The sequence below is a fragment of the Sarcophilus harrisii genome, chromosome 2 (genome assembly GCF_902635505.1).
Source record: "Sarcophilus harrisii chromosome 2, mSarHar1.11, whole genome shotgun sequence".
In the NCBI taxonomy this organism is placed as follows: domain Eukaryota; kingdom Metazoa; phylum Chordata; class Mammalia; order Dasyuromorphia; family Dasyuridae; genus Sarcophilus; species Sarcophilus harrisii.
The window spans coordinates 590,871,458-590,897,505 of NC_045427.1; the positions used below are offsets into that span (position 1 = coordinate 590,871,458).

At 47.8% G+C, this 26,048-nt stretch overlaps 1 protein-coding gene across 2 annotated transcripts; it reads right to left on the minus strand.

Moving 5' to 3' along the window:
• On the minus strand, nt 1–25,229 carry RRP12 (ribosomal RNA processing 12 homolog). Of its 2 annotated transcripts, none has more exons than XM_003755231.4 (34): nt 24,954–25,229; nt 21,141–21,364; nt 19,787–19,870; nt 19,313–19,389; nt 17,379–17,484; nt 17,001–17,117; nt 16,289–16,427; nt 16,031–16,158; nt 15,111–15,209; nt 14,136–14,227; nt 13,513–13,624; nt 13,131–13,228; nt 12,220–12,334; nt 11,632–11,774; nt 11,270–11,391; nt 11,096–11,160; nt 10,842–11,004; nt 10,253–10,407; nt 9,874–9,941; nt 9,501–9,594; nt 8,739–8,897; nt 8,543–8,623; nt 8,366–8,471; nt 7,959–8,066; nt 7,600–7,757; nt 7,014–7,105; nt 6,726–6,872; nt 6,469–6,644; nt 6,255–6,371; nt 6,005–6,054; nt 5,378–5,450; nt 4,047–4,108; nt 3,632–3,714; nt 1–3,456 (listed from the first exon to the last, which is right to left on the minus strand). In XM_003755231.4, exons 1-34 carry the CDS (start codon nt 25,090–25,092, stop codon nt 3,354–3,356), a joined length of 3,855 nt encoding a protein of 1,284 aa, XP_003755279.2. In that variant the 5' UTR covers nt 25,093–25,229; the 3' UTR covers nt 1–3,353. The 2 variants fall into 2 exon arrangements, with proteins under 2 accessions (XP_003755279.2, XP_031812052.1); XM_031956192.1 differs by lacking the exon at nt 24,954–25,229 and adding an exon at nt 24,527–24,647.
• Between the last annotated feature and the right edge of the window lie 819 nt (nt 25,230–26,048).

The window sequence follows — 26,048 nt, forward strand, 5'->3', positions numbered from 1 at the left end:
AAAAAAAAAAAAAAAAAAAAAATCAATACATCAGAAAAGACCAAAAATATCTGCTATGAACAACACTTGTAGAACTTTTACCTCTGCAAAGGGACAGGGATGTCTTCTTATATCTCTTTTTTATAACCAGTTATTTTTAATTTTGCAACGTTCAATTTTGTTTCATTTACATTGTTGTAGCTGTATATACTTGGGTTTTTTTTGTTAGTTCCATTCACTTCATTCACTCTGTATTAGTTTATCTAAATCTTACCATGCTTCTCTATATTCCACAGACATCATTTCCTACAGCACAGTGATATTTCATTACATTCACATACTACAATTTGTTTAGTCATTCCCAATCCACGGGCACTGCTTCGTTTCCAATTCTGTCATCATAAAAAGCTGCATAAATAGAATTGATGCATTTAGGGTCAAAAGGGAAAAAAATAATTGTTCTTGTGTTAACTTTGATGAGGATTTTATATCCAAAATATATGGATAACAAAAAAATATATATCAAAAGTCACTCCCAAAAGACAGGTGGTCAAAGGATATGAGCAGTTTTGAAAGAATTATAAATTATTAATAAACATGTGAAAGAATGCTTAAATCACTAATAATAAATCAATGAGCAAATATGAAACTTGAAAGTTTCACCTCATAACCAGTGAACTGGCAAAAATGATAAAAGATGGGAATAATCAGTATTACAGAGGTTGTGAAAAGACAGGCACTCTGAAGAATTATTGGTGAAATGTAGCAAAACCACTAAATTATTTATATTAGTTTGTGTATGGGGGGAAAGGGAGTTTAATAAAAAACTGGAAACAAAGTAGATGCCTATCAACTGTAGGATGGCTAAACAAATTATGGTCCATGAATAGAATAATATTGTGCTATAAGAAATGACAAACACGACAAATATAGAGAAGCACAGATGACTTATGTGAATTAATGGAAAGTGAAGTAGAGCCAGGAAAATAATAGAATCAAGATCACAACAATGTAAATGGAAATAATCACAAAAACTGGAAACAAATGCAGTAAACTTTTATAAAGAAAAAATTGGGATCCAAAGAAGTGATATCAAGACATCTTCTCCCCTGCTTTGCAGACATGGGAGTGCACAGACATAAAGCATTGCAAAGAACATCAAAGTTTAAAAATATGTATTTGTTAAATTTTGTTTTTTTCTTTGTCACAAGAATTCTTTTCTATAAAAGATGATTCTTAAAAGGGGGCAGGGGACACTATCAAAAATCTTCCTGAAGAAATTATGAACATTTTTGTACCTACATTTTACCACTGTCACTACTTCCATGTGATATTACGTGTGGAACTTTTTTGTTTTTTGCGGAGGCAGTTGGGGTTAAGTGACTTGCCCAAGTTACACAGGTAGGGAGTGTTACGTGTATGAGGCTGGATTTGAGCTCAGGTCCTCCTGACTTCAGGGCCAGCACTCTAACCACTGCACCATCTAGCTGTCCCACCTGTGGAACTTTTGCTCAAAAGCTATTAACCATTTTATAACTTTATTCCAAAATTCCAAATTATCTTCCAGAAAGGTTGAAACAATTCACCAGCAATGAATAACTATGCCTACCTTCCCAGCATCCCTCCAAGCAGCTTTTCTTTCTTATTTGGCTTGTTTTATTGAACACTGCTTTTAGGCTTTTCAAGTATTTTGGGGGCTGATTATTGATTCTTCCATATTTTTGACCCTTTGTCTATTGGGGAATGGCTGAAAGATTCACATGCCTCCTCTACGCAGAAGATGGAAATCACGTTTATCAGATAGTTAATGCTAAGATTTTCCTCCAATTCACATCTATTTTTCTGCTTTTAATTGCACTGATTTTCATGTAAAAGTTTAAACATTGCACACAATTCCACACAACAACCCACTTTGTGCCATATGATCTGATGGGTTCATGTCATGTCTTTCTTTAACCCAAAACTGTGAAAGACATGCCCTGTTTTTTAATTTTCTTAAGTGTAGGGTTGTTTTTAATTTTTTTTTCAAAATTCAGACCATTTATCCATTAATTTATCAGACCATTTATCCATTCATTGTGGCAAGCTGAGTTTCCCCCAGACTCCATAGTTCTGGTTTTCCCAGATGGTCCTGGTGAATAGAGGGCCTTTCTCTGCATGATATTGTGGGGAAAGCACTTGGACCTAGAGTCAGAAAGATCTGAATTCAAATTTGGCCTCAGACACTTATTATCTGTGACCCTGGACAAGTCACCCAACCTGCTTGCCTCAGTTTTGTCCCCTGTAAAATGGGAATAAAAGTAGCACCTACCTCCTAGGGTGCTTGTAAGAAGCAAGTGCTTTGCACAGTGCCTGGTGCATATGAAGCACAACACAAATGTTATCCGCTATCATGCAGTTCACTGATCTAATGACCCTATTAAGGATGTTATGGCTTGTCCTATGACTTGCTCCTCTACTACACCAACCCATTTTTCTCTATTTTGTCCAGCGCCAGGCAGTTCCGTGTCACAGCAGAGTATCAGACTGGGTAAGGCCAAGCCCCCTCCTCTCTACTCTGTACTTCTTGACTTTTTAATCTTCCAAATGAATTTTAGAATTACTTTATCTAATTCTACAAAGAATCACACTGGAATGACTGGTACAGTATGTACAAGTCTGACTTTCTCTCCAGTTATCTGCTTTTCTTGTTGTCAGAATACTTTGTAGCTGTATTTAAGACTTGTCTTTGTCTAGGTGGCTGAAGTCCTAGATGTTCCATGTGTCTTATCTTAAATGGAATTTTTCTTCCTTCCTCTTGCAGTCCCTCTTTTGGATGACTCTGTTTAACTGTCCTTCAAGAATGAAAGCACTTGGGCTGTATTTGCTGGGTCAAAATAAATAGTAACAAAAAAGTTTGTGATTAAAAAAAAATAAAACAATTCTTGTCCAGAGTGTTCAGGAAGTCCAAGTTTAATGCACATCAGTGCAGAGTAGTACAGCCTTCTGGTCAGTGAGTGACCAGCAAAGCAGAGGTCCACACAAACACACACCGCCCCACCCGAGGCCTTTGAAGAGCGGCAGTCTAATCAGGAAAATGGTGTGTCCCCCAGAATCCAGGCGGCTTAGACCACCCGAGTCCTATGGATAGGCTTTCTGGCCCAAACAACATGCAGTCGTCTTGGATGAATTTGGTTCAGAGAGCACAGTCCCAGCGGGCCCCGACCAGGTCCCAGCCTTCCTCAGGCTAAGTCTCTGGCACCTGCCTCCAGTCCCATCAGGTCACTTTCAAACCATTTTCCTGGTTCCCGGGCACTTTCAGAGTCGTAGGCTCCCCACAGAGACAGAAGCTGGAAGCCAGGCTGGGGACAGCAACCTCCGGGGACTCTGGGACTTCAGACCCGCGGCTTCTTCCTTCGGTTCTTGTGCCCAGCCTGGGCCCCGCGCCGGGCGGCTTTCACCAGTCCTTTAAACTGTCCTGCCATCTTTGCTTTTTTCCTGCAAAGCCAAAGACCCACCAACAATTTGTTCACTCACTGCTGAAATTATCCGTTTGCTTCCCATCTTTTCCTCCTATTGTCGGTGTCTTCACAGGCAAGGGCCTAGACTCCCGGCAGGGCTCTAGCCCCGCTCCCTCCCAGCCCCTGCCATTCCCCCGCTCTGGCTGCCATACCTGTGGTTGAGCTTGGCTTTGTTGAGGGGGATGTAGGCATAGGGATCAGGGCGACCTTTCCTTTTCACGTCACCTCTTCCTTTCTGCTCAGCCGGAGACAAAGAGAAACTGGGGGCCAGTCACCCACCACTCCCCTTTCCAACCTTGCCCTCCCCTCCTGCCCACCTCTAGGCCTTAGAAGGCACAGCAGGAGGAGCCTGGGGTTTCCAGCTCTTAGCCACACACAGAGATTGTCTCCTCTGCTTCTTTTAGGACGCAGGAGCCCCTGGCCTCCAGACCCCCCCCTCCCCTTCCCTGAACAAGCAATGGCACATGAAGATGAAAAGGAACGAGTGGGGTCTCCCTGCCCCTTCCCCAACCTCCCTGGCCTCGAATCCGGCACCAGGGGCCTTGCCCTGGCACTCGCGGCTCCTACCTTGGCCTTGTAATCGGCCCCTGGCTTCTTGGACAGCGGGCGGTGGATTCCAGACCCTCCGGCTAGAGAGAGAAGAGATGTCTCAGAGCGCCGGTCAGAATGGCCGCCTCTCCCAGAAAGGAGCCCAAGGAAGGCGCCTGCAGAGCTTGGCAACCCCCGTCTCTAAGAACTAAGTGTGACCATCATGGCCCATGGAGGAGCCCTCGAGGGCCAGGCTGCAGCCTTGCTGGTGGCGTTTGCCACCCCAGGCACCTAAGGGCTGCCTGCTCCTCCCAACCGTCCTCCAATTCTAGCCACCCTGTTGACAGGGCTGGGGCTGGAGGGGCCAAGGACCAATTTGGCCCCTGGGTGAGTCCCTTCACTGGCTGCTGTAAAGGGCACCTGCCTCCCAGGGTGTTGTGAAGAGCAACCACAGAGACTATTGGAGAAGCCTCAGGGTAGTGTCTGGTATACAGCCAGAGGGCCCCAGTGGGAGGCCCCGCCCTGACTCTCACTATGAGTAGGGTTAGCTGCCTTCTCCCCTTGGGGCCTCAGTTTCTCCCAATGATTCACCTAAGGTCCTACCCAAGGTTTGGCAGCTCATCCACTTTCTAAAACTCAAGACTGGCCGCTTTGCACCTCAGCCTAATCTGCAGTCCCTTTAGCAAGGGTCAGGTCTCATTCCAGTGTCTGGAAGAAGCCGCGGGGATTCCAGAATTCCCAAGCCATAATGAGGGATCCCAGAGGGTGCCAGGCCCACCGGCTCATTTTACAAATGGGGAAACCAAGGCCCCAAGAACCTGGGTGACTCATGTGGGATGTGTGGCAGCACAGGTCCTGAGCCCGGTTGTCCTAAATCAGTAATTACTTTCTAACGGCTGTTTCCAAGCCCTGTTTCCTGCTACACTATGATGGGAATAAAGCATCCCTGAACAATTATGAGCAATCGTGCTTCAAACCCTTCAGCAACGGCAGCCAAGACACGGGGAGTGAAACAGAATGGGCTGTGAGCTCCTCTGGGTGACCTTACACCGGGCCACCTCCTCTGGGCACAAGGATGGAAAGAGCCGGCCCAGATGCCCAAAGCTTTGTGCCACAGATGGCAGCTTCCACCCCTAGGAGCCCGTGCCAATCTCAGGACCCAGCCAGACAAGGCCCAGCTCTTCCAGCCGGTGGTCTGAGAATGCCAGGAGCAGCCTGAGCTAGAATGAGGGGCTGGGGAACAGGAACTTCCGTGTGATAAGCCCCCATTCCCCCCCACCCTTGTATCCTACCCCCCCCTTGTCTCACTAGCCCAGCAAAGGCGGGAAATCAAGTATCCACCCTGCACAACCGGTCCAGGACGTGCTCACCTTTGTACTGGGGTGGGGGCTCTGGCTCATCATCATCATGGTCTTGACAAAGCTTCAGTTTCCGGGCTTTTTTCTGTGAACAGAGAGGAAGATAAGCAGAAGAGGCACCAAGCAATGGGCACTGGGTCTGCCATGCCACAAGCCTTTCCTCTGTGTCCCTGCGAGAAGCACAGGATCTGCCCCGAGGGACACAGGCACTGGGGAGACAATGTTCGAGGAACCACTTAAGCCCCAAGAAAGATGGAGAAGGGGGGGGGAGGGGGTAAGCTGGCAGAGGGGGGAGCACCAGGGGTGGGCTTTTCTTCCAGAGCAGGGCTCCCAGCCTTTGAGCTGGAACCCAGAAATAAGCCAATTGTTTTCTGCAGCAGGCACCCACTCACACAGGATCCGGCACAGCTGATACCCCCTGGCAGAGTGGCCTTTGTGGAACTGGCAAAGTGACAAAATGCTAAGAGTGCCCCCTCCCCACCCCCGATGTCTGGGGCTGAAGAAGGTTGTGGTCGGTGTCAGATGACCTTACTGCAGATTACTTCTCACTGTGCCCGGGGGTAGGCTTCAGACCAGACCGCTTGTCTGAGCTCAGGCAGAAAATTCAAGAGACCCCATGGCGGCGGAAGGGACACTCACGCTCAGATTGCGAACTTCTTGCTTGAAGTCAGTCACCTCCTCCTCTTCACCTGGTCCCAAAGAGCAATCAGAGTTTCAGTGCCCAGGGTGGGGGACCCCCCGCGCCTCCCTCCCTCTCCTTCCCCCTCCAAGATGAGAGTGAGCAGGGACTTGTCTCTGGGGAGGCCAGACCCCATGCAGCCCGCGCCCCCATGCAGTCCGCACCCCATGCAGCCCATGCAGGGGGCTTCGCCATGGAGTTTGCACACACCTTTAGCAGCGTCCTCCTCTGGCTGCTCCTGGTCCTCCAGGATGATCAGGCGCCCATCTGCGCTGAGTTTGAAGTCGTGGTCCTTCTTCCTCTTGGAGCGCACAGCAGGCTGCGTGGCTTGGGAGAGAGTTTGCACAGGGGGGCAGGCATGAGGAGGGCAGACGGTGCAGACTGGCAGGCCCCACGCCCCCCAGCAGCTGGGCCCTCTTCTTACCTAGGACACGCTGGGACACTTTGGGATCCAGGAAGTTGAGGGGCTCGTCGCCACCGCCCTCCTTCAGCCAGGCCCTGCTCCTCTCGCATGCCAGCCGCTTCTGATCCCTGCCCCGGGCCGGCTTCTCGTCCTCCTCCTCCTCGTCCTCCTCCTCCTCGTCCAGAATCTCCTCAATGCTAGACAAAGAGGAAGGAAGGGTGAGCCCCCTGTCCGGCCTAGGGCGGGAGGTCCCACAGGGAGGCCGGGCACGACCGTACCTGTCTCCTCTGACCGCAGGCTCCTCTTCCTCTTCCACAGAAGCTTGCTGCAAGGCCCGATGCTTCTTGGAGCGCGCCTCCGCTTTGCGGATGTTCACCAGGACTTTGTGGTAGTCCTCGGGCAGCAGGCCCTTCACCAGCTCAAAACTAAGGGGGCAAAGGAAGGCGTGCCAGTCAAGGTCCCCTGTAACCGGTGAAGTGCAGCCCCCTCCCCAAAGCCATAAGAGCCTTCCACACTGCTCCTACTTCCCTGGAAGCCCCTCTTCCGACCCCTCCCTCCTCACTGACCCAAACTTGCGGATAAACTTGGTAAACAGGCTCCTGAGCTTCATCCGGAAATGGCGGCGCATGTCATCCGTGAGGCTCCCGATCGCTCCCATCTGTAGGGGCAGGAACGTGAGGTTACACAGAGGGCCGCGTACGTTAGCAGGGACTGCAGAGGATGACCCACTGCCCAGTGGGCGCCCACCCAGTTCTCTATCCATTCTCCCCAGCCCAGCGCTAGGCCCGCCTCCTCTGGGAAGTCTGCCCTGGTTGCTCCAGCCCTCAGCACCTGCAGTTTCTGCTCTGTATCCCACCCAGCCTGATCCTGCCATGCTCACGCCCAGGGCTGTCTACAGCCTTTGTGGACAGCGGCACACCCACAACCGGGCGGATGACGACCGTATAGAAAGAGCCCTGAGCCACAGGGAGGGAGAACATGGAGCAAGGCCTGGGGCCTGGCCAGGTCACTTCATATCTCCCTCCTCTCCCCCCCAGCCGCCCACTGCCATCCACAAGGCTCTTCCCTCCGGGGGTAGAAGGTGCCCAAGGAAGGGGGGCTGCCTGGGAACCAGACTCCAGCGCCAGGAGCGTTCCGCAGGCCAGCACTTACCATGGGCTGCAGGTACCTCGCCAGATGGGTCATGTCCATGACCAGCAGCACCACCTTGAGGAAGCCCAGGGCAGACTTGACCACGTCCCGGGTGCGGGAGGCCAGGAGCAGGCACACGTTTTTCAGTAACTCTTCTATGGTGTCCGTTCCCATCAGACCTGCAGGAAAGGCCCCGGGCTCCCTGTCAGTGATCCCTCCCCCCGTGACCCCAGCCCCCACCTCACTCATTCCTGTGGCCGGAAGCCTCGAGGAGACTTAACGGCAGAGTTAAGCTCATGCTGAACGAAGCAGAGGAGAGAGAAGCTGCTCTCGTCCCCCTCTCCCCCTCCCTGTTTCTCCCCAGAAAGAGCAGCTCTCACCTTTAAACTCGAAGAGGAGGTGAGTGAGGGCCAGGACGCTGCAGCTGATCATGGTGACGGAGCCCGCCAGGCCTGGATAGATCAGAAGCATGTACCTCTGCAAAGCAGCTGCAACGACAGAAGCCAGAGTGGGATCGCGGGCCATGGGCTCTGCACCTCCCCGCCCAGGTCTCCCACAGAGGCAGAGCCGTGAGGAGGGCTCTGGCCAAGAAGTGGCCACTGGTTCTGGTCCCCCGGACTCTGCGGGACCAGAGAAGGGGGCACCCCCGCCCTCCATCCTCCACAACAGCAAAGAGCTTGGGCGGGTTTCCAAAATGACTCCCAAGGACAAAGGAAGCCGATTTAAAGAGCCACTCCCAGCCAAACCAAGCAGCCTGACCCCTACGATCCGAGCAGGGCCTCCTCACCTTCCTGATTGGAGTCAAACCGGAGGAACGCGCGTCCCATCTCCGCCAGCAGCACAAAGGCATTCTTGCGGGCTCCCACCGACACCTCCTTGGTGCACAGAATGACCTGCAGCAGACCCCCGGTTAGCCCCCTGCGCTGCGCACTTGGATACCCTCCCCCACTGGTCCCAGCCCCACCTCAGGAACCAGAGCAGTGATGAAGTCCTCGTGCTCGGCCGTCAGCTTCTTGATGATGTGGATCAGGCACTTCAGACGGGGCTGGGGGAGAGGGAGGCACTTCAGGGGGTGTCCGGCTTTGCCCCTGGTTCCCACTGCTTCAATATCAGGAATGGCCCTCCGCCCTCCCCACCCCCATCGCCCACAGGTTCCTCACCCGCTTGGCAGGGGAAGCAGTGCTCCGCAGGGAGTCCAGGAGGGTTTTCTTCAGGTGTCCCAGGTGGCTCTGAACGAAGCGTTCTCCAGGACCCTCCGGGCTGGCACACACCTCCTCGAGGACCCTGTAGGCCTTTTTCTGCATTGTGTGCTCTTTACTCTGGGGAATGGGAAGGCAGCTCAGGAACAAGGAACAGTTACCAGTTTATTCAGATGTTCCTCAGTTGCTGAGCCCCAGTAAATGAATATGCAATAAAGGTCACAAAGAATGTCAGACATGACAAATTCAGACATACAGTGGAAGAACAGTAGGGAGTGATGCAGAAGCAAGCAAGCAGAGCCCCCCAAATAGGTGATGACTGCAACACTATGGAAAAAAGTAACACCGGACAGGAAAATGTGGGTCTGACGTGGACACTGGGATTGTACCATTCAAATTTTTCCTCTCTGCTAAGGATCAATAACTGTCAAGTGACACAGTGACATCAGAGGCAATCATAATACTTGGCAGTTTTCAAGAAATGCATTTTTTAGGAGAATCTAAGTGTTGCAAATATTTACTGTGTCAAAACATAGTAATTAGAAGTTAACAAAAAGGTCAGTCTTCTGTTGTCTCCAAAACAATTTAATTTTGGTGTTCCCTTCTTTTCCATGGAAACCACTCAACTTCAAGACTCAAACTTGGTCCAGAGGCTCCTCCTTCATGTACCTGATCCCTCCTGGCCCTGCCATCTTCCACAAAACCTGACACTGAGGAGCTCACCTCTAAATAGGGGCAGATAGTACGGTACAGCTTGCCGATGGAGGCTTCATCAGCATGAGGTGCCATAGCCACAATCAAGTCCAAGATGGAGTGTCTGTTCAGGCAGGAAAAAATACAGTCAGTGTCCAGCGTTTAATCTGGGGCTAGCTGAGGCGGTGGCAGAGGGGGGCATGTGGCCACTTGGTAGCACTGACACCCTCCAGTTTCCCGCCAAATGGAAGGGAACTTGTTGCTTCAAACTTCAACAGGATGACTGTGGGATGGCTCCATTAAAATGAGCTTCCTCTGGCTTCCATTTCCCAGAGACCCTGAGGAAGAAGGTACACGCCCACCACCCCAGACCAGGAGAGAAAATGTCTTCCAGCCCATTTACCTGGTGAAATCCGAGCTGGCGGGATCAAGCACTTTCTCGCTGGCTTTATCCAGGAATCCATTCACTAGCTGCAGATCCAAGAAGAAATGAAACACCAAGAAGCCAGGTCCCCACGCCCCATCTCTCAGTCACCAGCCTAGCCCCAAACCCGAAGATGATCTACCTGCAACCTCCATCCCAAAGCTTTGGAAGCAGAAAACCACTCAGAGCCGAGCCCAGCCCAGCAACGCTGCCAGCCTCCTCTGGGCACATGGAGTCCCAAGCCCCAGCAGGGCCCCCACTCCAGACTCGTGAACCATCCCCACCCCCAGGCCAGGCCTCCCCCCCGCTCTTTCCTGCAGCCTATCCAGGCCTCCAAGATCCATCAGCCCAGGCTCACCTCCGGCTCTGTGACGCTGAGGTAAGTTTTAATGGTGTCCAGCACCGCTCGGCGGGGAGCGGTGCCTTCCCCATCCGTGAGGGGCTGTCCATACACGTTGAAGAGGATGGGCAGAAAGTTCTTGGCAAAGCGTCTCACTTCAGCACGGTCCGCTTCTGCTCCCAAGACCGCCACCAAGCACCAAAAAGGAACAGAAGGAGCTTCATTAACCCCAGACGCCTGTTGCATCAGAGCCCGGAGATCCCTCCAAGTCGCCCAGGGCCCTCCCCTTCACAAGCAGAGCTAACTACCCAAAGCAGGCTGGAAGGCCAGGAGCTCCAAGTGCTCCTGAAAAGCAGGGATTGGGAGCTACACTTCTCTGCTACTGGTCCTTGGCCGATTACTCACTAAATAAACGGATGGGTACCGGCCAGTCCCTTGTGGCAGACCCCTAGGCCGCCCTTCACTTCTCCCTTACAGAAGGACAAGCCTCCAGTCTTTGGAGAAGGGCAGAAAGCATGACCTGGAAAGACAGGTCTTCTGGAGAGAAGGCAAAGAGGAGGGACAGGTCAGCCTGAGCCACTGGCCTTGGATCTGGCAGAAACCGTACCTCCCTCACAGCCCTTGGTGATCAGAGTGCGCAGCGCCTGGCACACAGTGAGCCGCAGATCTGGACGCTCGCTGATGGCTGTGCCCAGAGTCCGGGCGATCCCCTTGAAGGCGGCAGCCACATCAGTGGGTCTGGTGCAGAATCCAGGCAACAGGGTCCATATCTGGGGAGGGCAGGGAGGAAACAGTGTTTCTCTGGGAAGTCCCCTCTCTTTGTAGCCCACAGCCCCAGCCAGGAGGACCAAATGCACTCACCTGCCACTGAAGAGTCTCATAGATTTTGGACTCCATGGTCCTCCCCTCCTGGGCCAGTTCTGTAGCTGCAGCAGAAAACACAGAGACTGGGTGATCCCGGCTAACGCTTCCAGGCGGGGCCATCCCCAAGCACCTCAGAGAACCAAACCTGCCCTTCAGAGAGAAGCCCACTACCTCTATTCTTCAGTGTAGTCGCTAAGGGCAAGAAGTAGCTTGTGAAGAAAGCCAGCCGTGTATCGTGGACGTGATCACGAATGACGGGCAGCAGCCAGCTCCGAGGGAAATCCAAGTTCTCTCTGGGGAGAGAAAGACACCATCCCCACCACATGAAACCAAGACTGCCAGGCAGCCGGCAGGAAATGCAACAGCTCCCCAGGTCTCCAGGTGAGACTGTCACGGCCAGTGTCCAGGCGAGGTATCGCCTCTCTAGAGTCCTGGACGCAGAGGGAAAGGACAGTGGGGCACCTTAGGCTGAGACAAGCATCTTCCCTGGCTAGGGGCACCTGCTGAAAGTCACCCTCCCATCCTGTACTTACTCAAAGCCATCGATCTCCAAAGGCACAGCCTGAAGCACCAGCTCGGGGCCCATGCTGGTCACTGCTGCCCCTACGGCCTGGTCCAGAGCCAGTGTGTGAGGAAAGTGCGGGGACAGGCGCAAGTCGCAGAGGGACTGAAGGCACTGCAGAGAGAGGGGAAACCCAGGAAGAGAGCTGCTCCCCAGAGAAGCCTGCTCCAGCAGCCAAGGGGTCACCGCCGTGCCTCGCTGCCCCAGGAACTGGAATGGCCTGGAACGAGGCCCAACTCCCCAGGGAAGTTGCCCGTGGAAGCAGCCTGCAGGGGCCAGGTTCCTATCACTTTCACATGATTTTTCTGCAGTTTCCCTAAACCCTGATCCAAATCCAGTAGCCCGATGACAGTCAAGGTCCCCAGCCAAGCTAGATAGGGAATCTCCATTACCAGGGGACTTCCTTAGGCTCTCTGTTTTTGCTGACACATGGCAAAGCCAAGACAACTTCCTTTATATCTCTTCTCCCTTTTTGTCCTCATCATACCCATCATACCCAGGTGATCCGAGCCTCCCTGCCCAGACAGCCCGCCGCCCAGCTGGTATCCAGCCAACTTACTTTCCTCATTATGATGTGAGCCTGTTTCCCGCAGGTCTCAAAGAAGCCACGCAAGAGCTGCAACACCAAGTCCCACACAGCATGAAACTTGTACGTCAGCCCTTCTTCCACAATCCTGCCAACGAGTAAGCAAGACCCAAAGTGTCAGGCGAGTGATCGGCAGGGACCACAGGCGCTGCTGGTCAGCATGGGGTCCCAGTGCCCAAGAAATGGACCTGAACAGGAGACACTCTCTGAGAGGGAACCCGCAGCCTCCATCCTGGCCCACAACCTCACACGCAGTCCTCGTTATCTGCTCTGCTCTGAATATGGAAATGCCCACTTTATTTAACATCAAGTTCAGTATTCAGAAAAGTAAGTTGCTACATTCTGATTTCCAAAACCTGTTTACAGAAGGTCTTGAAATCAGTGGCTTTCCTGCTTGACTGACTTAGCAAGTGTGGCAGGTTTCCAAGAGAACCTAGGCTTAGATCAGACCCCTGACAGATCAAGGACGAAGGCATACAGGAAAAAGGTAAGGAAAAAATTTAATGTAACTGAATCTCTGGCAAGCCAACTTGGAATGGACCATTGGAAGAAGAGATTCCAAGGCTCCGATTGAAATAATTGAAAAGAAACCAAGTATCCCTCTCTCTCTCCTGCGAATTCTGGCCAGAGCAGTAAGGGGGAGAGGGAGAATGGCTGGCGTGGATGAATGCACCATCAGATGTACATTATCGCTAATGCTGGCCAAAGGGAGGGCAATATGGCAAAGGGTGAGATCCATAGCTCAATGGGCTGTAAACACCTTCCCTGATCCCCAAAACACTCCTAGAGTACTTCCATAGGGTTACAGTTAAGACACAAATTGAAGAAAGTTGCTCTATAAAATCTCCAGCATCCTCAGATGATGCCATTCTACCTGTGCTCACCTGAACATCTTGGCAATGTAAAGTGGGGGCCCGGAGGCAGAAGGTGTCACTGGGCCTATGTCAGCCACGTGGGGAGCAATGCACTCGGTAAGAAGCAGCTAGAAGAAGGGAAGTCAGGAGACATCTGTGACCAATGCTCTCCTCGTCCCCACAACGTGCCCACCCTCCTTGGGAGGCAAAGCGCCCATCCAGGTGTTTCCAGGAGGCCCAGCTTAAGCAGAAAAGTCAAGCATGAGTCCTGGGTGAGTGGCAAAAGACAGCACCCATCAGCCACATTACAGGTGTGACCTACACCAATGGGGTAGTTCCAACCAGAGCCCAGCCTCCAGGGCACAGGTACCAGAGACCCCCTCCCTGCTCAAAAGCAGCCAAGTAAGAATACCTTGAGGCTCTGGGTAGCGGCTACAGCCACTTGTGCATGAGGTGAAAGGAGACAGTTCATTGCAGCCCCAAAAAATCGAGGTAAATGCCCCATACCAAGGTCCCGATGCAACCTGAAAAAACAATGTTTCAACATCTCTGGGCCCCCAAGGGTTATGAGGCTGAGGCCAGCAGTTTCTTAGCAAGCAAAAAAGAATCAGACAAGAGGAAGAAAACTCAAGAAGTTTCCTAGTCTAATTTAATCCCCTTTTCTCCTCCTATTGAATACATTTTTAGAAAAATTCTACATTTCCAGAACTTTATACCTGGAAGGGACCTTGGACAATCCCACTCTTTCACAAAGATGAGGAAGCTGAAATGTCCAAAGATAGTTACTGTCAAAGGATCCAAGCTTCTGGGGTGGCCCATGCAGAGGCAGAACTATTCCCACTGCCCCTTCTTAAGCCAACTCTCCATTTCCTCAAAAGGTAGAGGGCAAGGTAGCTGAAATTTGGCCATCTGCCTCTTCCCCTCCAATTGATGAATAAGACTTAGTTTCCATCTTAGGAAAAAGCACCCACTTTAGTTCCTCTGTCTCTGCTGCCCCCCAGAGGAAGCATTCTGGGATAGGAGCCCTGGGCCTACCTGACCAGGTTAACATGGGCCTTCTCCATGACCGTAAGCCAGGCGAGCAGGGGCTGTAAGTCATTTTCACTGGGAATGTAGTCATACAGGGCCTGGAGAGAGCAAGAGGGTAAATAAAACCAGGGGGGCAAGTCTAGGAGCCCAAATTCAATACCAGCAGGTGAAGAATTACAAGAAACTATCCCCCTCCCCCAGAGCTTCACTCTGGCTGCCATTCTGAAATGTGGGTATGAAGCAGGTCCAAGGGTCAGCTGAAGGCAATCTGGATCTATTCTAGACCAGGACTTCTAGGCCTGGGCTAGTCCTAACAGGCCTTGGGTCACAGAGGTTTTCACAATTAGGTTGCACAAATTTTAGTCTCGAGAAACCAAGCAGACCTGAATGTCACTGATAGATTGAATTTGTCTATTTTTGTTATCCATTTTAAAGGTTTTTCATTTAAAAGTTTAACTTCAACTTTTATATTTGCAAGAAAGAACTCTATTTTAATAATTTTTTAAATAAACATGATGTGACCCGATATCCTGAGGGAACTCTGTCTCTAACTCCTGGAATGATTAGAATTCACTATCTCCACAACCTGGCAAGTTCTTCTGCATTCATCCAGCTACTGCCTGTTGCTGAATGAGATTTGTGCTACCTCCTATTTAATATGCCATTATTCATTCCGTGAGACAATGACTGCAGATTCCAACCTAAGAAGGATCATCTGCATTTTCTCATTTCGTCAGGACTCCCAAGCATGTCTGTTCCCTTAGGAGAATCTGCTGCCTTGTCTGCCAGCCTTTGCCAGAATGTTGGGGCAAGTCAAGTATGCCGTTCACCCTCCAGGGCCGGCAGTCCATTCCCTGTCCCCGAGCAAGCTGTTCCTTCCTCTTCCTCTGCACAATCCCTTCAAAGTGACAGCACTCCCTATCCCCCTCCTCACCCAGCCCACTTATAATCCAAGACCAAAGCCACCTCCCCAAGGCTCACCGTGATGATCTGGGCATTGAGTTCCGCTGAAAGGGTGCCAGGACTGGGCTTGGAATGGAAGAGACCATGAAAAGCTTGCATGGCACAGGCAGTCACCAACTGGGGAAGAGACAGGGCTCAGTCTCCAATAGTCAGGGACTACTGGGAAACAAGCGATACAAAACTGAGGGGTGGACAGGGCAGAGCCCTAGCACTGACCTAGAACCTCACCCCAACAAGTTGGCCCTTACCCTAAGAACACACAATTAGGGCATGACGACAAGACCAGTGCTTTGTGCCCTCAGAGATGTTTTCTTCAGAGATACAGAAAGTCATAAAAATCACACAACTGGGTTTCAGGGACATCAATGTCATTTTAACACCACAAGTCTGACTTTTTCAATAATCTTAAGTCTCAAATTAAGAGAGGAGAGAAATCTGCTTAAATTCTATAGTCAGAAGTAAGAGGAAATTTCAGTTATTGAGTTTGTACAGCACCATGAGCATAAGTGTTTCCTTAACTTTTGACTATGAAGCAGAATCCCCAAATCTCAGATGGACCAAAGCGGTCCTTTCAGACCTTTGAGATGCCAAACCAGAACCCTCCCCATCTGCATTCCCCAGAGACTGCCAAAGAGTCTTTGCTTGACCACCTTCAAAATGGCTACTCATTCCTTTTCTGAAAGACTTCTGTTATATTAACCCTAAATTTGCTCCCTGCTACTTGCCTCCTTTCCTCTGAGCCCCTCTCTCTGGGGCCAAAAAGAAACCTAAATTCTTTGCACAATTCAAACACTTGAACGAAGCCATCCTGTCCCACCATCATCTCTTCTGTCTGCAACTTCCTCAGAATTCCCTGCTCTAGCACAATTTCCAAAATCCCACGGGCACTGGGCCCTTCTGCCACGCTAACTAGCCCTGCCCCAGCCCCTCCGGCTCACCACGTGGCTGAGAGTCATGACCCTCAGCAAAGTCTCACTGCAGCTCTTCACCATGCCTGCTGGGAAACAGGGCAGCAGCTCAGCCAGCAGCGTGAGCACATGCAGGGTTGTGGTGGCCTCCTTGGAGCCTAGAGGAGAATCAGAATTGTAAGCCCCTGTGCTCCCTGCAGGGGCTCAGGCTTGGGTGAGGGGCCAGGGCTCAGCACTGCCCTGGAACCCCCCACGTCACACGGGCTTCTCCAGATCAGGCTGCCTTACCTCCGGACTTCTCAATCTCCTGGATGCAGAATTTGGCAGTGGAGGGGGCAGCCGGGTGATGTGAAGGAGGCTTATCTGCAAAGAGGAACTCACTGCCCTTGAGGACAGAGCACACCCCATGCTGCGCTGCCTTCCGGACCTGTAAAATAGACCCGGGGTGGGGGGAGCCAGGTTAGTGCTCAGTTGGCCCCCCCAAAAAGGCATTGGCCAATAAGGATCTCAGTGCTTCTTTAGGGGAGGGCCATGGAACACGGGGTCCCACCTTCAAGGAGTGACAATCCATAGGGGGAGTCAAAACCATCACTCACAAACTTGGAAAAGAGGGATCTGGGTGCACCCTACAAACATCTATGACATCCCCTCTGAACAAGTTTCAATTTTCATACCTCCCAGCTTTCAAGTGGGATTAGTCCTTTGTGCATCCCTGGAGACTGCCTGAGGAATGCAATGGGACCAGTTTCCCATGGATTTTAGTTCACATCATAAAATATTAAACTGCCTCCCAATCTTAGTTTAAAAAAAAAAGGGAAAAAACCCAGCTCAATTAAACATGACCCCAAGAGGCTCTCAAGCTGCAGGGGGAGTGCCCTACCAGCCCCAACCAGAGTCACTGGCTCCCAACCAGCCAGGCTCAACCCCAATCCCACACTTCTGAAAGCGGAAGAGCAATGAGAGAATTTCCCTAGGCCCTCCTCCCAGGCCGGAAGCTCACCTTGGGTTTCGCGTGAACCACAAAGCTCAGCAGCCCATGATAAACCTGCAGGGTGACCGGGTAGCTCCAGGCTGTCAGGTCTTGCTTTCGCAGTAGAGTAGCCAGGCAGGAAAGGACCTTATAGAAACAGCAACATGAGCATCACTCACTTGAAGTCATCCAGAACTCCCCACTCCCCACAGAAAGTCCAGCTCCAAGCCTTGAGAGACTTGGAGAAGAAAAAGAATCTCAAAGCTCTCAATCCCAGAGAAATTAAGAGTTCCATCCCCTTTCTAGGCTCCACATGCCACCTCCACTTCTATATCACATAGCCTCCCTCTGCTCTCTTCTCAAAGGCAAAATCCCCTGCAGAGCATGAACAGAAGCTGGAAAAATCACCCATCGGAGCGCCGCTGTGGAACCGGAGCTGGCCTGAGCTGACAAAACGTCCATGAAGGCTTTGGAGGTGTCCGAGAACTTCCTAATGAGCACAGGGCTGGGAACCCTAGGGAGGAGGGAGCACAGACTAGTGAACAAACATTAACTGGACTCTTTGGGACACCAAGGTCTTTTCTCTTGGTATTCCTTATAACAATATATTTAGCATCTAATTGTACAATATTTCAGAGTCTGATTCTTTTTGTACAGCAAAATAAGGTTTGTCATGTATACTTATTGTGTATCTAATTTATATTTTAATATATTTAACATCTACTGGTCATCCTGCCATTTGGGGGAGAGGGTGGGGGATAAGAGGTGAAAAATTGGAACAAGAGGTTTGGCAATTGTTAATGATGTAAAGTTACCCATACATATAACCTGTAAATAAAAGGCTATTAAATTTAAACAAACAAACAAAAAAAAACCCAATATATTTAGCATCAATATAATAAACTAAATTTTATTAACAACTACCTACATTTAAATAAGTTGATTTCAATGAAAAAAGTACAAATTTGCAGTCACTCCCTTAAATATCCATTGAATCCTAGCTTGCCCATTTTTGTTAACTTTTTTTCTTATACACGTAGAATGAATATGGACTATATTTTAGGGGTTTCCCTCCTCACTTTGCCCCTTTCCTTCTTTTTTTTGTATTCCTATTTGTGGCACTTAATTGCCTTATAGCAGTTCATTACATTCATGAACCACAATTAACTGTTCTCCTATTAGCCATTTAACTGTCTCTGAGCTTTTATAATTACATACGATGCTCCTAGGAACACTGTTGATAAAGCTTTCTTTTTTTAGGCTTTTTGATAACTTTCAATGTATATATTCCCCAGGATTTATTAAGTCAAATGGTCTGGGATAGGATGATTTTTGTAACTTTTACTGGGTTCTTCTCAAAGACTCTGTGCGCTTTCAATTCCCCTAGCAATAAATAATTGGATCTATTTTTTCCACAATGCCACTAACATTGAGCTTTATTATTTTCAATGATTTTTGCTAAGGTAGTAATTCAAGAGTTGTTTAGGTTTCTATCTTCTTTGATTATTAATGAACATGAGGATTTTTTTTTTTGAGCTATTAACAAAATTTGTTTGCTTTTAAAAACTGTCTATTCATATCTTTTGGCCATTTAATCAAAGTGGAGCGATAATTATTACAATACCATTTCCACTTCTTTAAATTTTGTGTCAAGTTTTAAATGTCATATTTATTAAATATTTTTCCTGATAAATATAAAATAAAATAAAATTTTTTTTATTGTTAAGATTTTTTTTGTTTTACAAAAATTTAATGTTGTCAAATACATTTGTTCCCAATTCTTTCGGTCTGCAGATATTAAAAAAAAATCCATTTGCCCTCCAAGATAATTATATTCAATTTGAATTCATTTTTTAAATATTTATTTTCTATTTGTCTATTAGATAGCTGCAGGTGAATAGTAATCACCCCACCCAACTGCAATTTCCACGCAATTATTATTTCTCATTTTCATTCTGCCATTTCCTATATGCTTATCAAACCACTAATCTTGTGTATATATTTAGCTGGAGGCCTGAGGCATCTGTTCCGTTTCAGAGAGCTATTTCTGCTTTACTGTCTAATACCACATAACTTTGATTATCACCTCCAGGCCCAATTCTTTACTTAATTGGAGAATTCTTTGTGGTATCAAAACTTATTCTTTGCTATCCCTCCCCCCATGCCAAAGGAGCCTCATTTTGGAGAACCCAATCTTCACCCAAGCTACCAATACCTAATATTCCTTAACCAAGAGCTCATCTCACCCCTGGGCTCCACACAGAATTTAACACTGTGATGTGAAAAGTCTTCCTCATTCCATCTCCGCCTTCAGTCTCTAGCAATCAGGAGCTTGTACTTACCGCTTCAAAACCAGATTCAGCAAATAAACCACAGCAGCTAAAGATTCTGCAGACTCCACGGCTTCCATTGTGGTCATCTGAGGAACAGATAAAGAATTAAGTGAACAGAAGCCTGGCTCACCAGATGAAAGTTATTTTGGCATATGTACAGCTATGGAGTCAAACAGTGGAGAAGGCCAACATGTGCCCAGGGATAGTATTTAGTAATTCTTATTTTGTGAGACCTCCAGAACCCAGGGGCACCCAAGGAAAATATGACAATACATGTTTGTTTTTAAATAACCTGGCAAATACTATCAGATCCACTGGACAACATTACCCTTCTTTGTTTTTTATATTATAAAATATTTTCTATTTGTTTTATATAGGTCTATGTTATGCTATATTTTTCAGACCCACTCTGTTAAAGAGTGTTTGAGACTCAGGTAGGGTTAAAACTATAGACAGGGCTTTTATTGCATACCCCCAACTCACCAGGGCAGCAAAGTATTCTGTTTCAGTTTCCTTCCCTCCCTGGGAACGGATCACTTCTGTGACAGCAGCCAGGACTGCGCAGATCTAGAAGGAAAAGAGATTTATGAATTAGATACCATCATCCCACCAAAACACACCTCTCTCTTCTCTCTTGGACAAATTAATTTTTTTCCCCTAATAGCATTTTATTTTTCCCCCCAATTACATATCAAGACAATTTGTAACATTCTTCTTCTTTTCCTTTTTTTTTTTAATTAAAGTTTTTTATTTTTAAAAACATATGCATGGACAATTCTTCAACATTAACCCTTGTAAAACCCTGTGTTCCAATTCCCTCCCTTACCCCATGCTCTCCCCTAGATAGCAAGTAGTCCAATATATGTTAAACATGGTAGAAATATATTAAATCCAATATATGTATACGTTTATACAATTATTGCACAAGAAAAAAAGAGAAGCAAAATAAAATGCAAGCAAACAACAAAAAGAGTGAAAACTGTAACATTCAATTTTACAAGATTTTGAGTTCCAAATTTTTCTCCCTTCCTTCCTTCTCCTCTCCTAAAAATGATACACAATATTATATTGGTTCAATGTGTGCTATCATGTAAAAAAATTCCATATTGTCACAGTTGTAAAAGGAGAAGCAGATCAAAAAGAAAAGGACACAAAAAACAATAAAGTAGGAAAAAATAGATTTTCATCTGCATTCAGAGTCCATCAGTTCTTTATCTGAATGTGGATAACATTTTCTTTCCTCAGTCCTTTGTACTTGTCTTGGATCACTGAGTTACTGAGAACAAGCAAGTCACTAATAGTGGAAGAGCACACAATGTTGCTGATACTGTGTATATTTTCCTGGTTCTGCTCATTACATTTTACATTAATCTATATAAGTCTTTCCAGGATTTTCTGAAATCTATTTGTTCATCATTTCTTACAGCACAATGGTATTCCATTACATTCATATACCATAGCTTTGTCAGCCATTCCTAAATTGATGGGCATCCCCTCAATTTCCATGTCACCATGCAAAAAGATGCTATAAATATTTTTGCACTTAAAGGTCCTTTTCCATTTTTTATGATTTCTTTGGGATACGACCTAGCCGAGGTATTGCTGGGTCAAAGAGTACACACAGTTTGATTGTTCTTTGGGTGTAAGTTCCAAATGACTCTCCAGAATGGTCGGATCAGTTCACAACTCTACTAACAGTGCATTAGTACTAGACAAATTCATTTGTAACCAAAGCCTAACTAAATTAGTTGATACTAAGGTTGAGTTTTAGAAATCAAACAAGCTAGATCCCCACACCACCCTCAACCAAAATCCTAAGAGAGCCCACAGACCATACCTCTTTGTGAGCAGCCGAGTTGGACTCCCAGAAGCGTTGCACTTTGCTGAAGGTGACATTGGTACAATCAGAAAGGCCGCTTAGAAAGGTGGCTGAAGATTTCTCAGAGCGTGTTGGGCCCGCTTGATCCTCCATGAGGGGTTGAGCCTTTTCTCCCAAAGGGAGAGGCCCAGCTTGCAGCTCATTATGCAATTTGAGGGCATCGACAGTTAGATCACTTTTTTCTGAAAAAAAGAGGCACAGGGTTAATCCTCATAGACATATACTTCTCTAGCTATAAAGAGACACTCGGGTCTCTTATCCTAAAAATAAAACTTTTCCTCTTAACCATGTCACCTCCACCACCTCCTCATCCTAAACCCCGCCAAGTCCCTGAGTTTTCCTCTTTACTAAACTCTCTCCCAAGTATGGTTCCACTGGCCCTATTTCCTTCTCCCTCCCCTGCAATCTCACTTCTATCACCAGCACTAAGTCATTTATCAATGCTCCAATCTTCATCTTCTTTAAGTTCTCAGAAGTATTTTACTCTACTAAACTGTCCTTCCTGATATCGGAATGCTCCTATTCCCAGATATTCTAAAGACAGGCAAGTGCTCATTTCTTTTCATACTCTCTCCTTTAGTAATCCAATCCCACATAGTCAACATATCTAAAATTGAAAGCTTCACCTTCTCTCCAAACCAGCTGCTACAATTTCTATCCTTTAAGCCAAAGCTTCTTAAGCTATAGGTTGCCATTTTGGAGAGTAGTTTGGAACTATGCTCAAAAAGTTATCAAACTGTGCATACCCTTTGATCTAGCAGTGTTACTACTGGGATTATATCCCAAAGAGATTATAAAGAAGGGAAAGGGACCTGTATGTGCACGAATGTTTGTGGCAGCCCTTTTTGTAGTGGCTAGAAACTGGAAACTGAATGGATGTCCATCAGTTGGAGAATGGCTGAATAAATTGTGGTATATGAAAATTATGGAATATTACTGTTCTGTAAGAAATGACCAACAGGATGATTTCAGAAAGGCCTGGAGAGACTTACATGAACTGATGCGGAGTGAAATGAGCAGGACCAGGAGATCATTATATACTTCAACAACAATACTAGATGATGACCAGTTCTGATGGATCAGGCCATCCTCAGCAACGAGATCAAAAATCATTTCTAATGGAGCAGTAATGAACTGAACTAGCTATGCCCAGAAAAAGAACTCTGGGAGATGACTAAAAACCATTACATTGAATTCCCAATCCCTATATTTATGCACACCTGCATTTTTGATTTCCTTCACAAGCTAATTGTACAATAATTCAGAGTCTGATTCTTTTTGTACAGCAAAATAATGTTTTGGTCATGTATACTTATTATGTATCTAAGTTATATTTTAATATATTTAACATCTACTGGTCATCCTGCCATTTAGGGGAGGGGGTGGGGGGATAAGAGGTGAAAAATTGGAACAAGAGGTTTGGCAATTGTTAATGCTGTAAAGTTACCCATGTATATATCCTGTAAATAAAAGGCTATTAAATAAAAAAATAAATAAATTAAAAAAAAAAATAAGCTATAGGTTGCAACCTCATATGGGATCATGCAACTGAATATGAAGATTGTGAAATTACAATTTAGTGCCAGGTTGATTTTCATATATATTTTATAGAACTATGTACCTGGGACCCTGTAAAAAATTTTTGGGTGAAAAGGGGTCACTTTCCATTTTTTGAGTGGAAAAAGTTTAAGAAGCCCTGCTTTAAATCACCCAGGTTCCAAACCTAAGGATTATTCTTGAATTTTCCCCCTCCCTGGCCACCTATAGCCAATCACTCACCAAGTCTTAGCTAGTCTACCTCTACATCTCTTGTGTACATTGCCCTCTTGCCCTGTCATTACTAGATTCCACTCTAGGAACAGCAATAAAACCAACACTATCATTCACAGAAAGGATACTTCAAAGAATCACTCTATGGCTTCATTGACCATTCCTGTGACTGCGTTGATCAAAACACCTCTCCTTAACCTACACATAATATTTTCTCTATTAGAGTGTAAGCCCCTGAGGGGCCAGAACTGTCTTGTTTTTTTCCCCCCCATCCCCAGCACTTTCTTCATTCCACACCTTTTCCACTCTATTTCACAGTCTTTCCCCTTTGTTTGGACTTATTACTTCTTCACCTCCACCTCTTAGAATGCCCAGCTTCCTTCAAGGCTGCCTCTTCTATTACAGTCCCTCCGGTTGTTAGTATCCTCCTTCCCCTTGAAATTACTTTGTATATCCCTTATTTACTTATCAATCTATGTCCCAGAAAGTAAAATTTTTAAGAACAGAGACTACTCTGTTCTTGTTTATCCAGGAAAGCCTAGCATTCAATCCTAGTTAAATGAATGACTGGTACAACTATTTCTTCATATCTTCACAGTATTTCTGACTCCTCTCTCCAACCGAGGCCATGAATTTGTGTATTTCTTAAAAAAGTAATGTGAGAACTATATTTTAACATTACCAGTTCCCTTTGTAACTCTTCATTTTTTATTCATTAAAAAAAATTAGACTTCACCAGACTAGCAATGACACCCCCCACACACACACAAAACACTCTTACTTCAGAACCCTGACCTTAAGCACTTCCCAGAATTCTTGTCAATTCTATGTCCACATTTTCTGTCCCTTTTCCTTCCCCACTCTCTTCTTGGAGCCCCTTGTTAATTTAAATGAACTACTTTGCTGTCACTTCACAGGTTTCCCTGTCTCAATTTCCCTCTTCGATCCCACAACCAGATTATCCCTTCTAAAGCACAGCTTTGACGCCATACAGCGAGCCGCTTTAAAGCTTTCCTGCCCGATTTCCCCGTTAGTCCCTCGAACACGCTGCTTCATCCCTATGCTTCGCTTCGCTTACACCGATTGCTCCTAAATGCCCACGCTTTCTCCGAGGAACAGCGGCAAAATCCTCATTTTGACATGACCCAAAGGTCAGCACCGCCACACTACTCCTGCAGTCCCCCTCACGCACACGTTCTGCACCAAATCCTACTTCTCTCTTGGCCAAGCATTCCTGCTTTGTCTGTTTCCAAAGCTGAGACTGCCCACTCACTCGCCCCGTAATCCCTTACTGAAGCTACTTGCACACCAGCCTCAAGAGACGCCCCCGCCCCCCCGCCCCCAGTCACCTAAAAGGCGCTTCTTAAAGGCGACGCGCGGGAACGCGACTCCCGCTTAAAGCTGCTCCCCTTTCCTACTCTTCTTCTTCCCCCCCCCCCCCCCGGGTTTCGCGGTCCGCTTTCGATCCCCCGAGGACAGGAAGCTCACTTTGCCAAACCATCCCCCGCGCGCATCGGGCCCCGGGCCGCGGGCCGCGACACTCTCGGACCCCTCTGGAGCCGCGCTTCACAAACCTGCGCCCTCGGGGTCGCTTCATACTATTAACATTACTTGGGATCCGCCCGAAGAGGTTTGTTTACACGGTTCTGTTTATTAGATATTTGCTATATTAAAAATAAAAACTAATTGCGAATGCGGGGGCCTCTGAAAGGGATTCTCATATGAGAACCCCGGAGCTTATTTATCCCCTTCCTGTGTCACAGACGCCGACTCCCTTCTCGGAAGAGCTTTTTAATATTTTAAATTTATTAAATATTGTAAATATATATTAACTTGATATATAAAATTCCTTTGTAAATAAATAAGAGCGCAGCAATACGCAGACTGGAAAAAAAAAAAAAAAAAACCCGGGACTCCCGGAGTTCTATGCCCGGAATTGGCGGACACCCGCGGGGCCCGAGGCTCAGAAGTCCGCCGGCGCAGCCCCTCCCCCGCTCTCACCTGAGGGCCGGCTGAAGAAGCGACTGCGCGCGGCCTGCCGGTGCCGCCGGCCTTCTGGGTTGGAATCGCTGCTGTGGCCCTTCTTCCAGCGCTTCAGCTTGGTGGAGGACCCGGAGGGCAACTTCCCAGACCGGCCCATGGCTGGAAGCTGACCGCGGGCGCGAAGCCGGCTAAGTTCCCAACTCCGGCAAGGTTCGGCGACCCCTCCGCAGAACCCACGTGCGGCTCCGAGCGCCTCACTTCCGCTTCCCACGAGTCACTTCCGGCTCCCTTCCCTGGTTACCATGGAGAAACTTGTCAACATCCGGTTTCTGTCAGTCGGGGCGCCGCGTGAGAGGAAACGGCTTAGTTTCTTTATACCTGACTTTCCCCGGCCTCTGGGTCTCAGAATTATCAAGGGAGCTTTTGCTTATGTGGGTTATGTCTATCGATACCGAAATTAGAAATGAAAAGGGATTGTTCCGTTGCATCTGATTGTTATATTTGGGGTTTTCTTGTGAAAGCTCCCGGGATGATCAGCCATCTCCCCCTCCAGCTCATTGAACAGAGCAGGAAACCGAGGCAAAGAGGCTTGCGTGACTTGCCCGGGGTCACGCCGCTCGGAAGCGTCTGAAGCTGGAGTCGAACCCAGGAAGTTGGGTCTCGCTCGACTCCGGGGCCAGCACGCTCCACAGCGCCACCTAGCTAGATACATTTTTGTTGTTGGTCGTTTTTTATTTTTGTTCTTAAATAGTTCCCAGTCACAGGTAAAAAAAATCTCAACGTTAAAGAAAAATAAATTAATAGAAGCTTTTGGAGTTCAGTGCTTTGCCTGGGGTCACACAGCTAGTAAATGTAAATCAGAGTCTCATTTGAGCTCACTTCCTCCTGACTGTCCATTGCGCCATCTAGCTGCCTTTCAACAATTATTATTATTGTTATTGATGAGGCAATTGGGGCCAAGTGACTTGCCCAGGGTCACACAGGCAGGAAGTGTTAGGTGTCTGAGGTGACATTTGAACTCAGCTCCTCCTGACTAAAGGATTGATGCTCTATCCACTGCGCCACCTAGCGGCCCCCTTGACAATTATTATTTTTTTTTAATTTTGAGTTCCG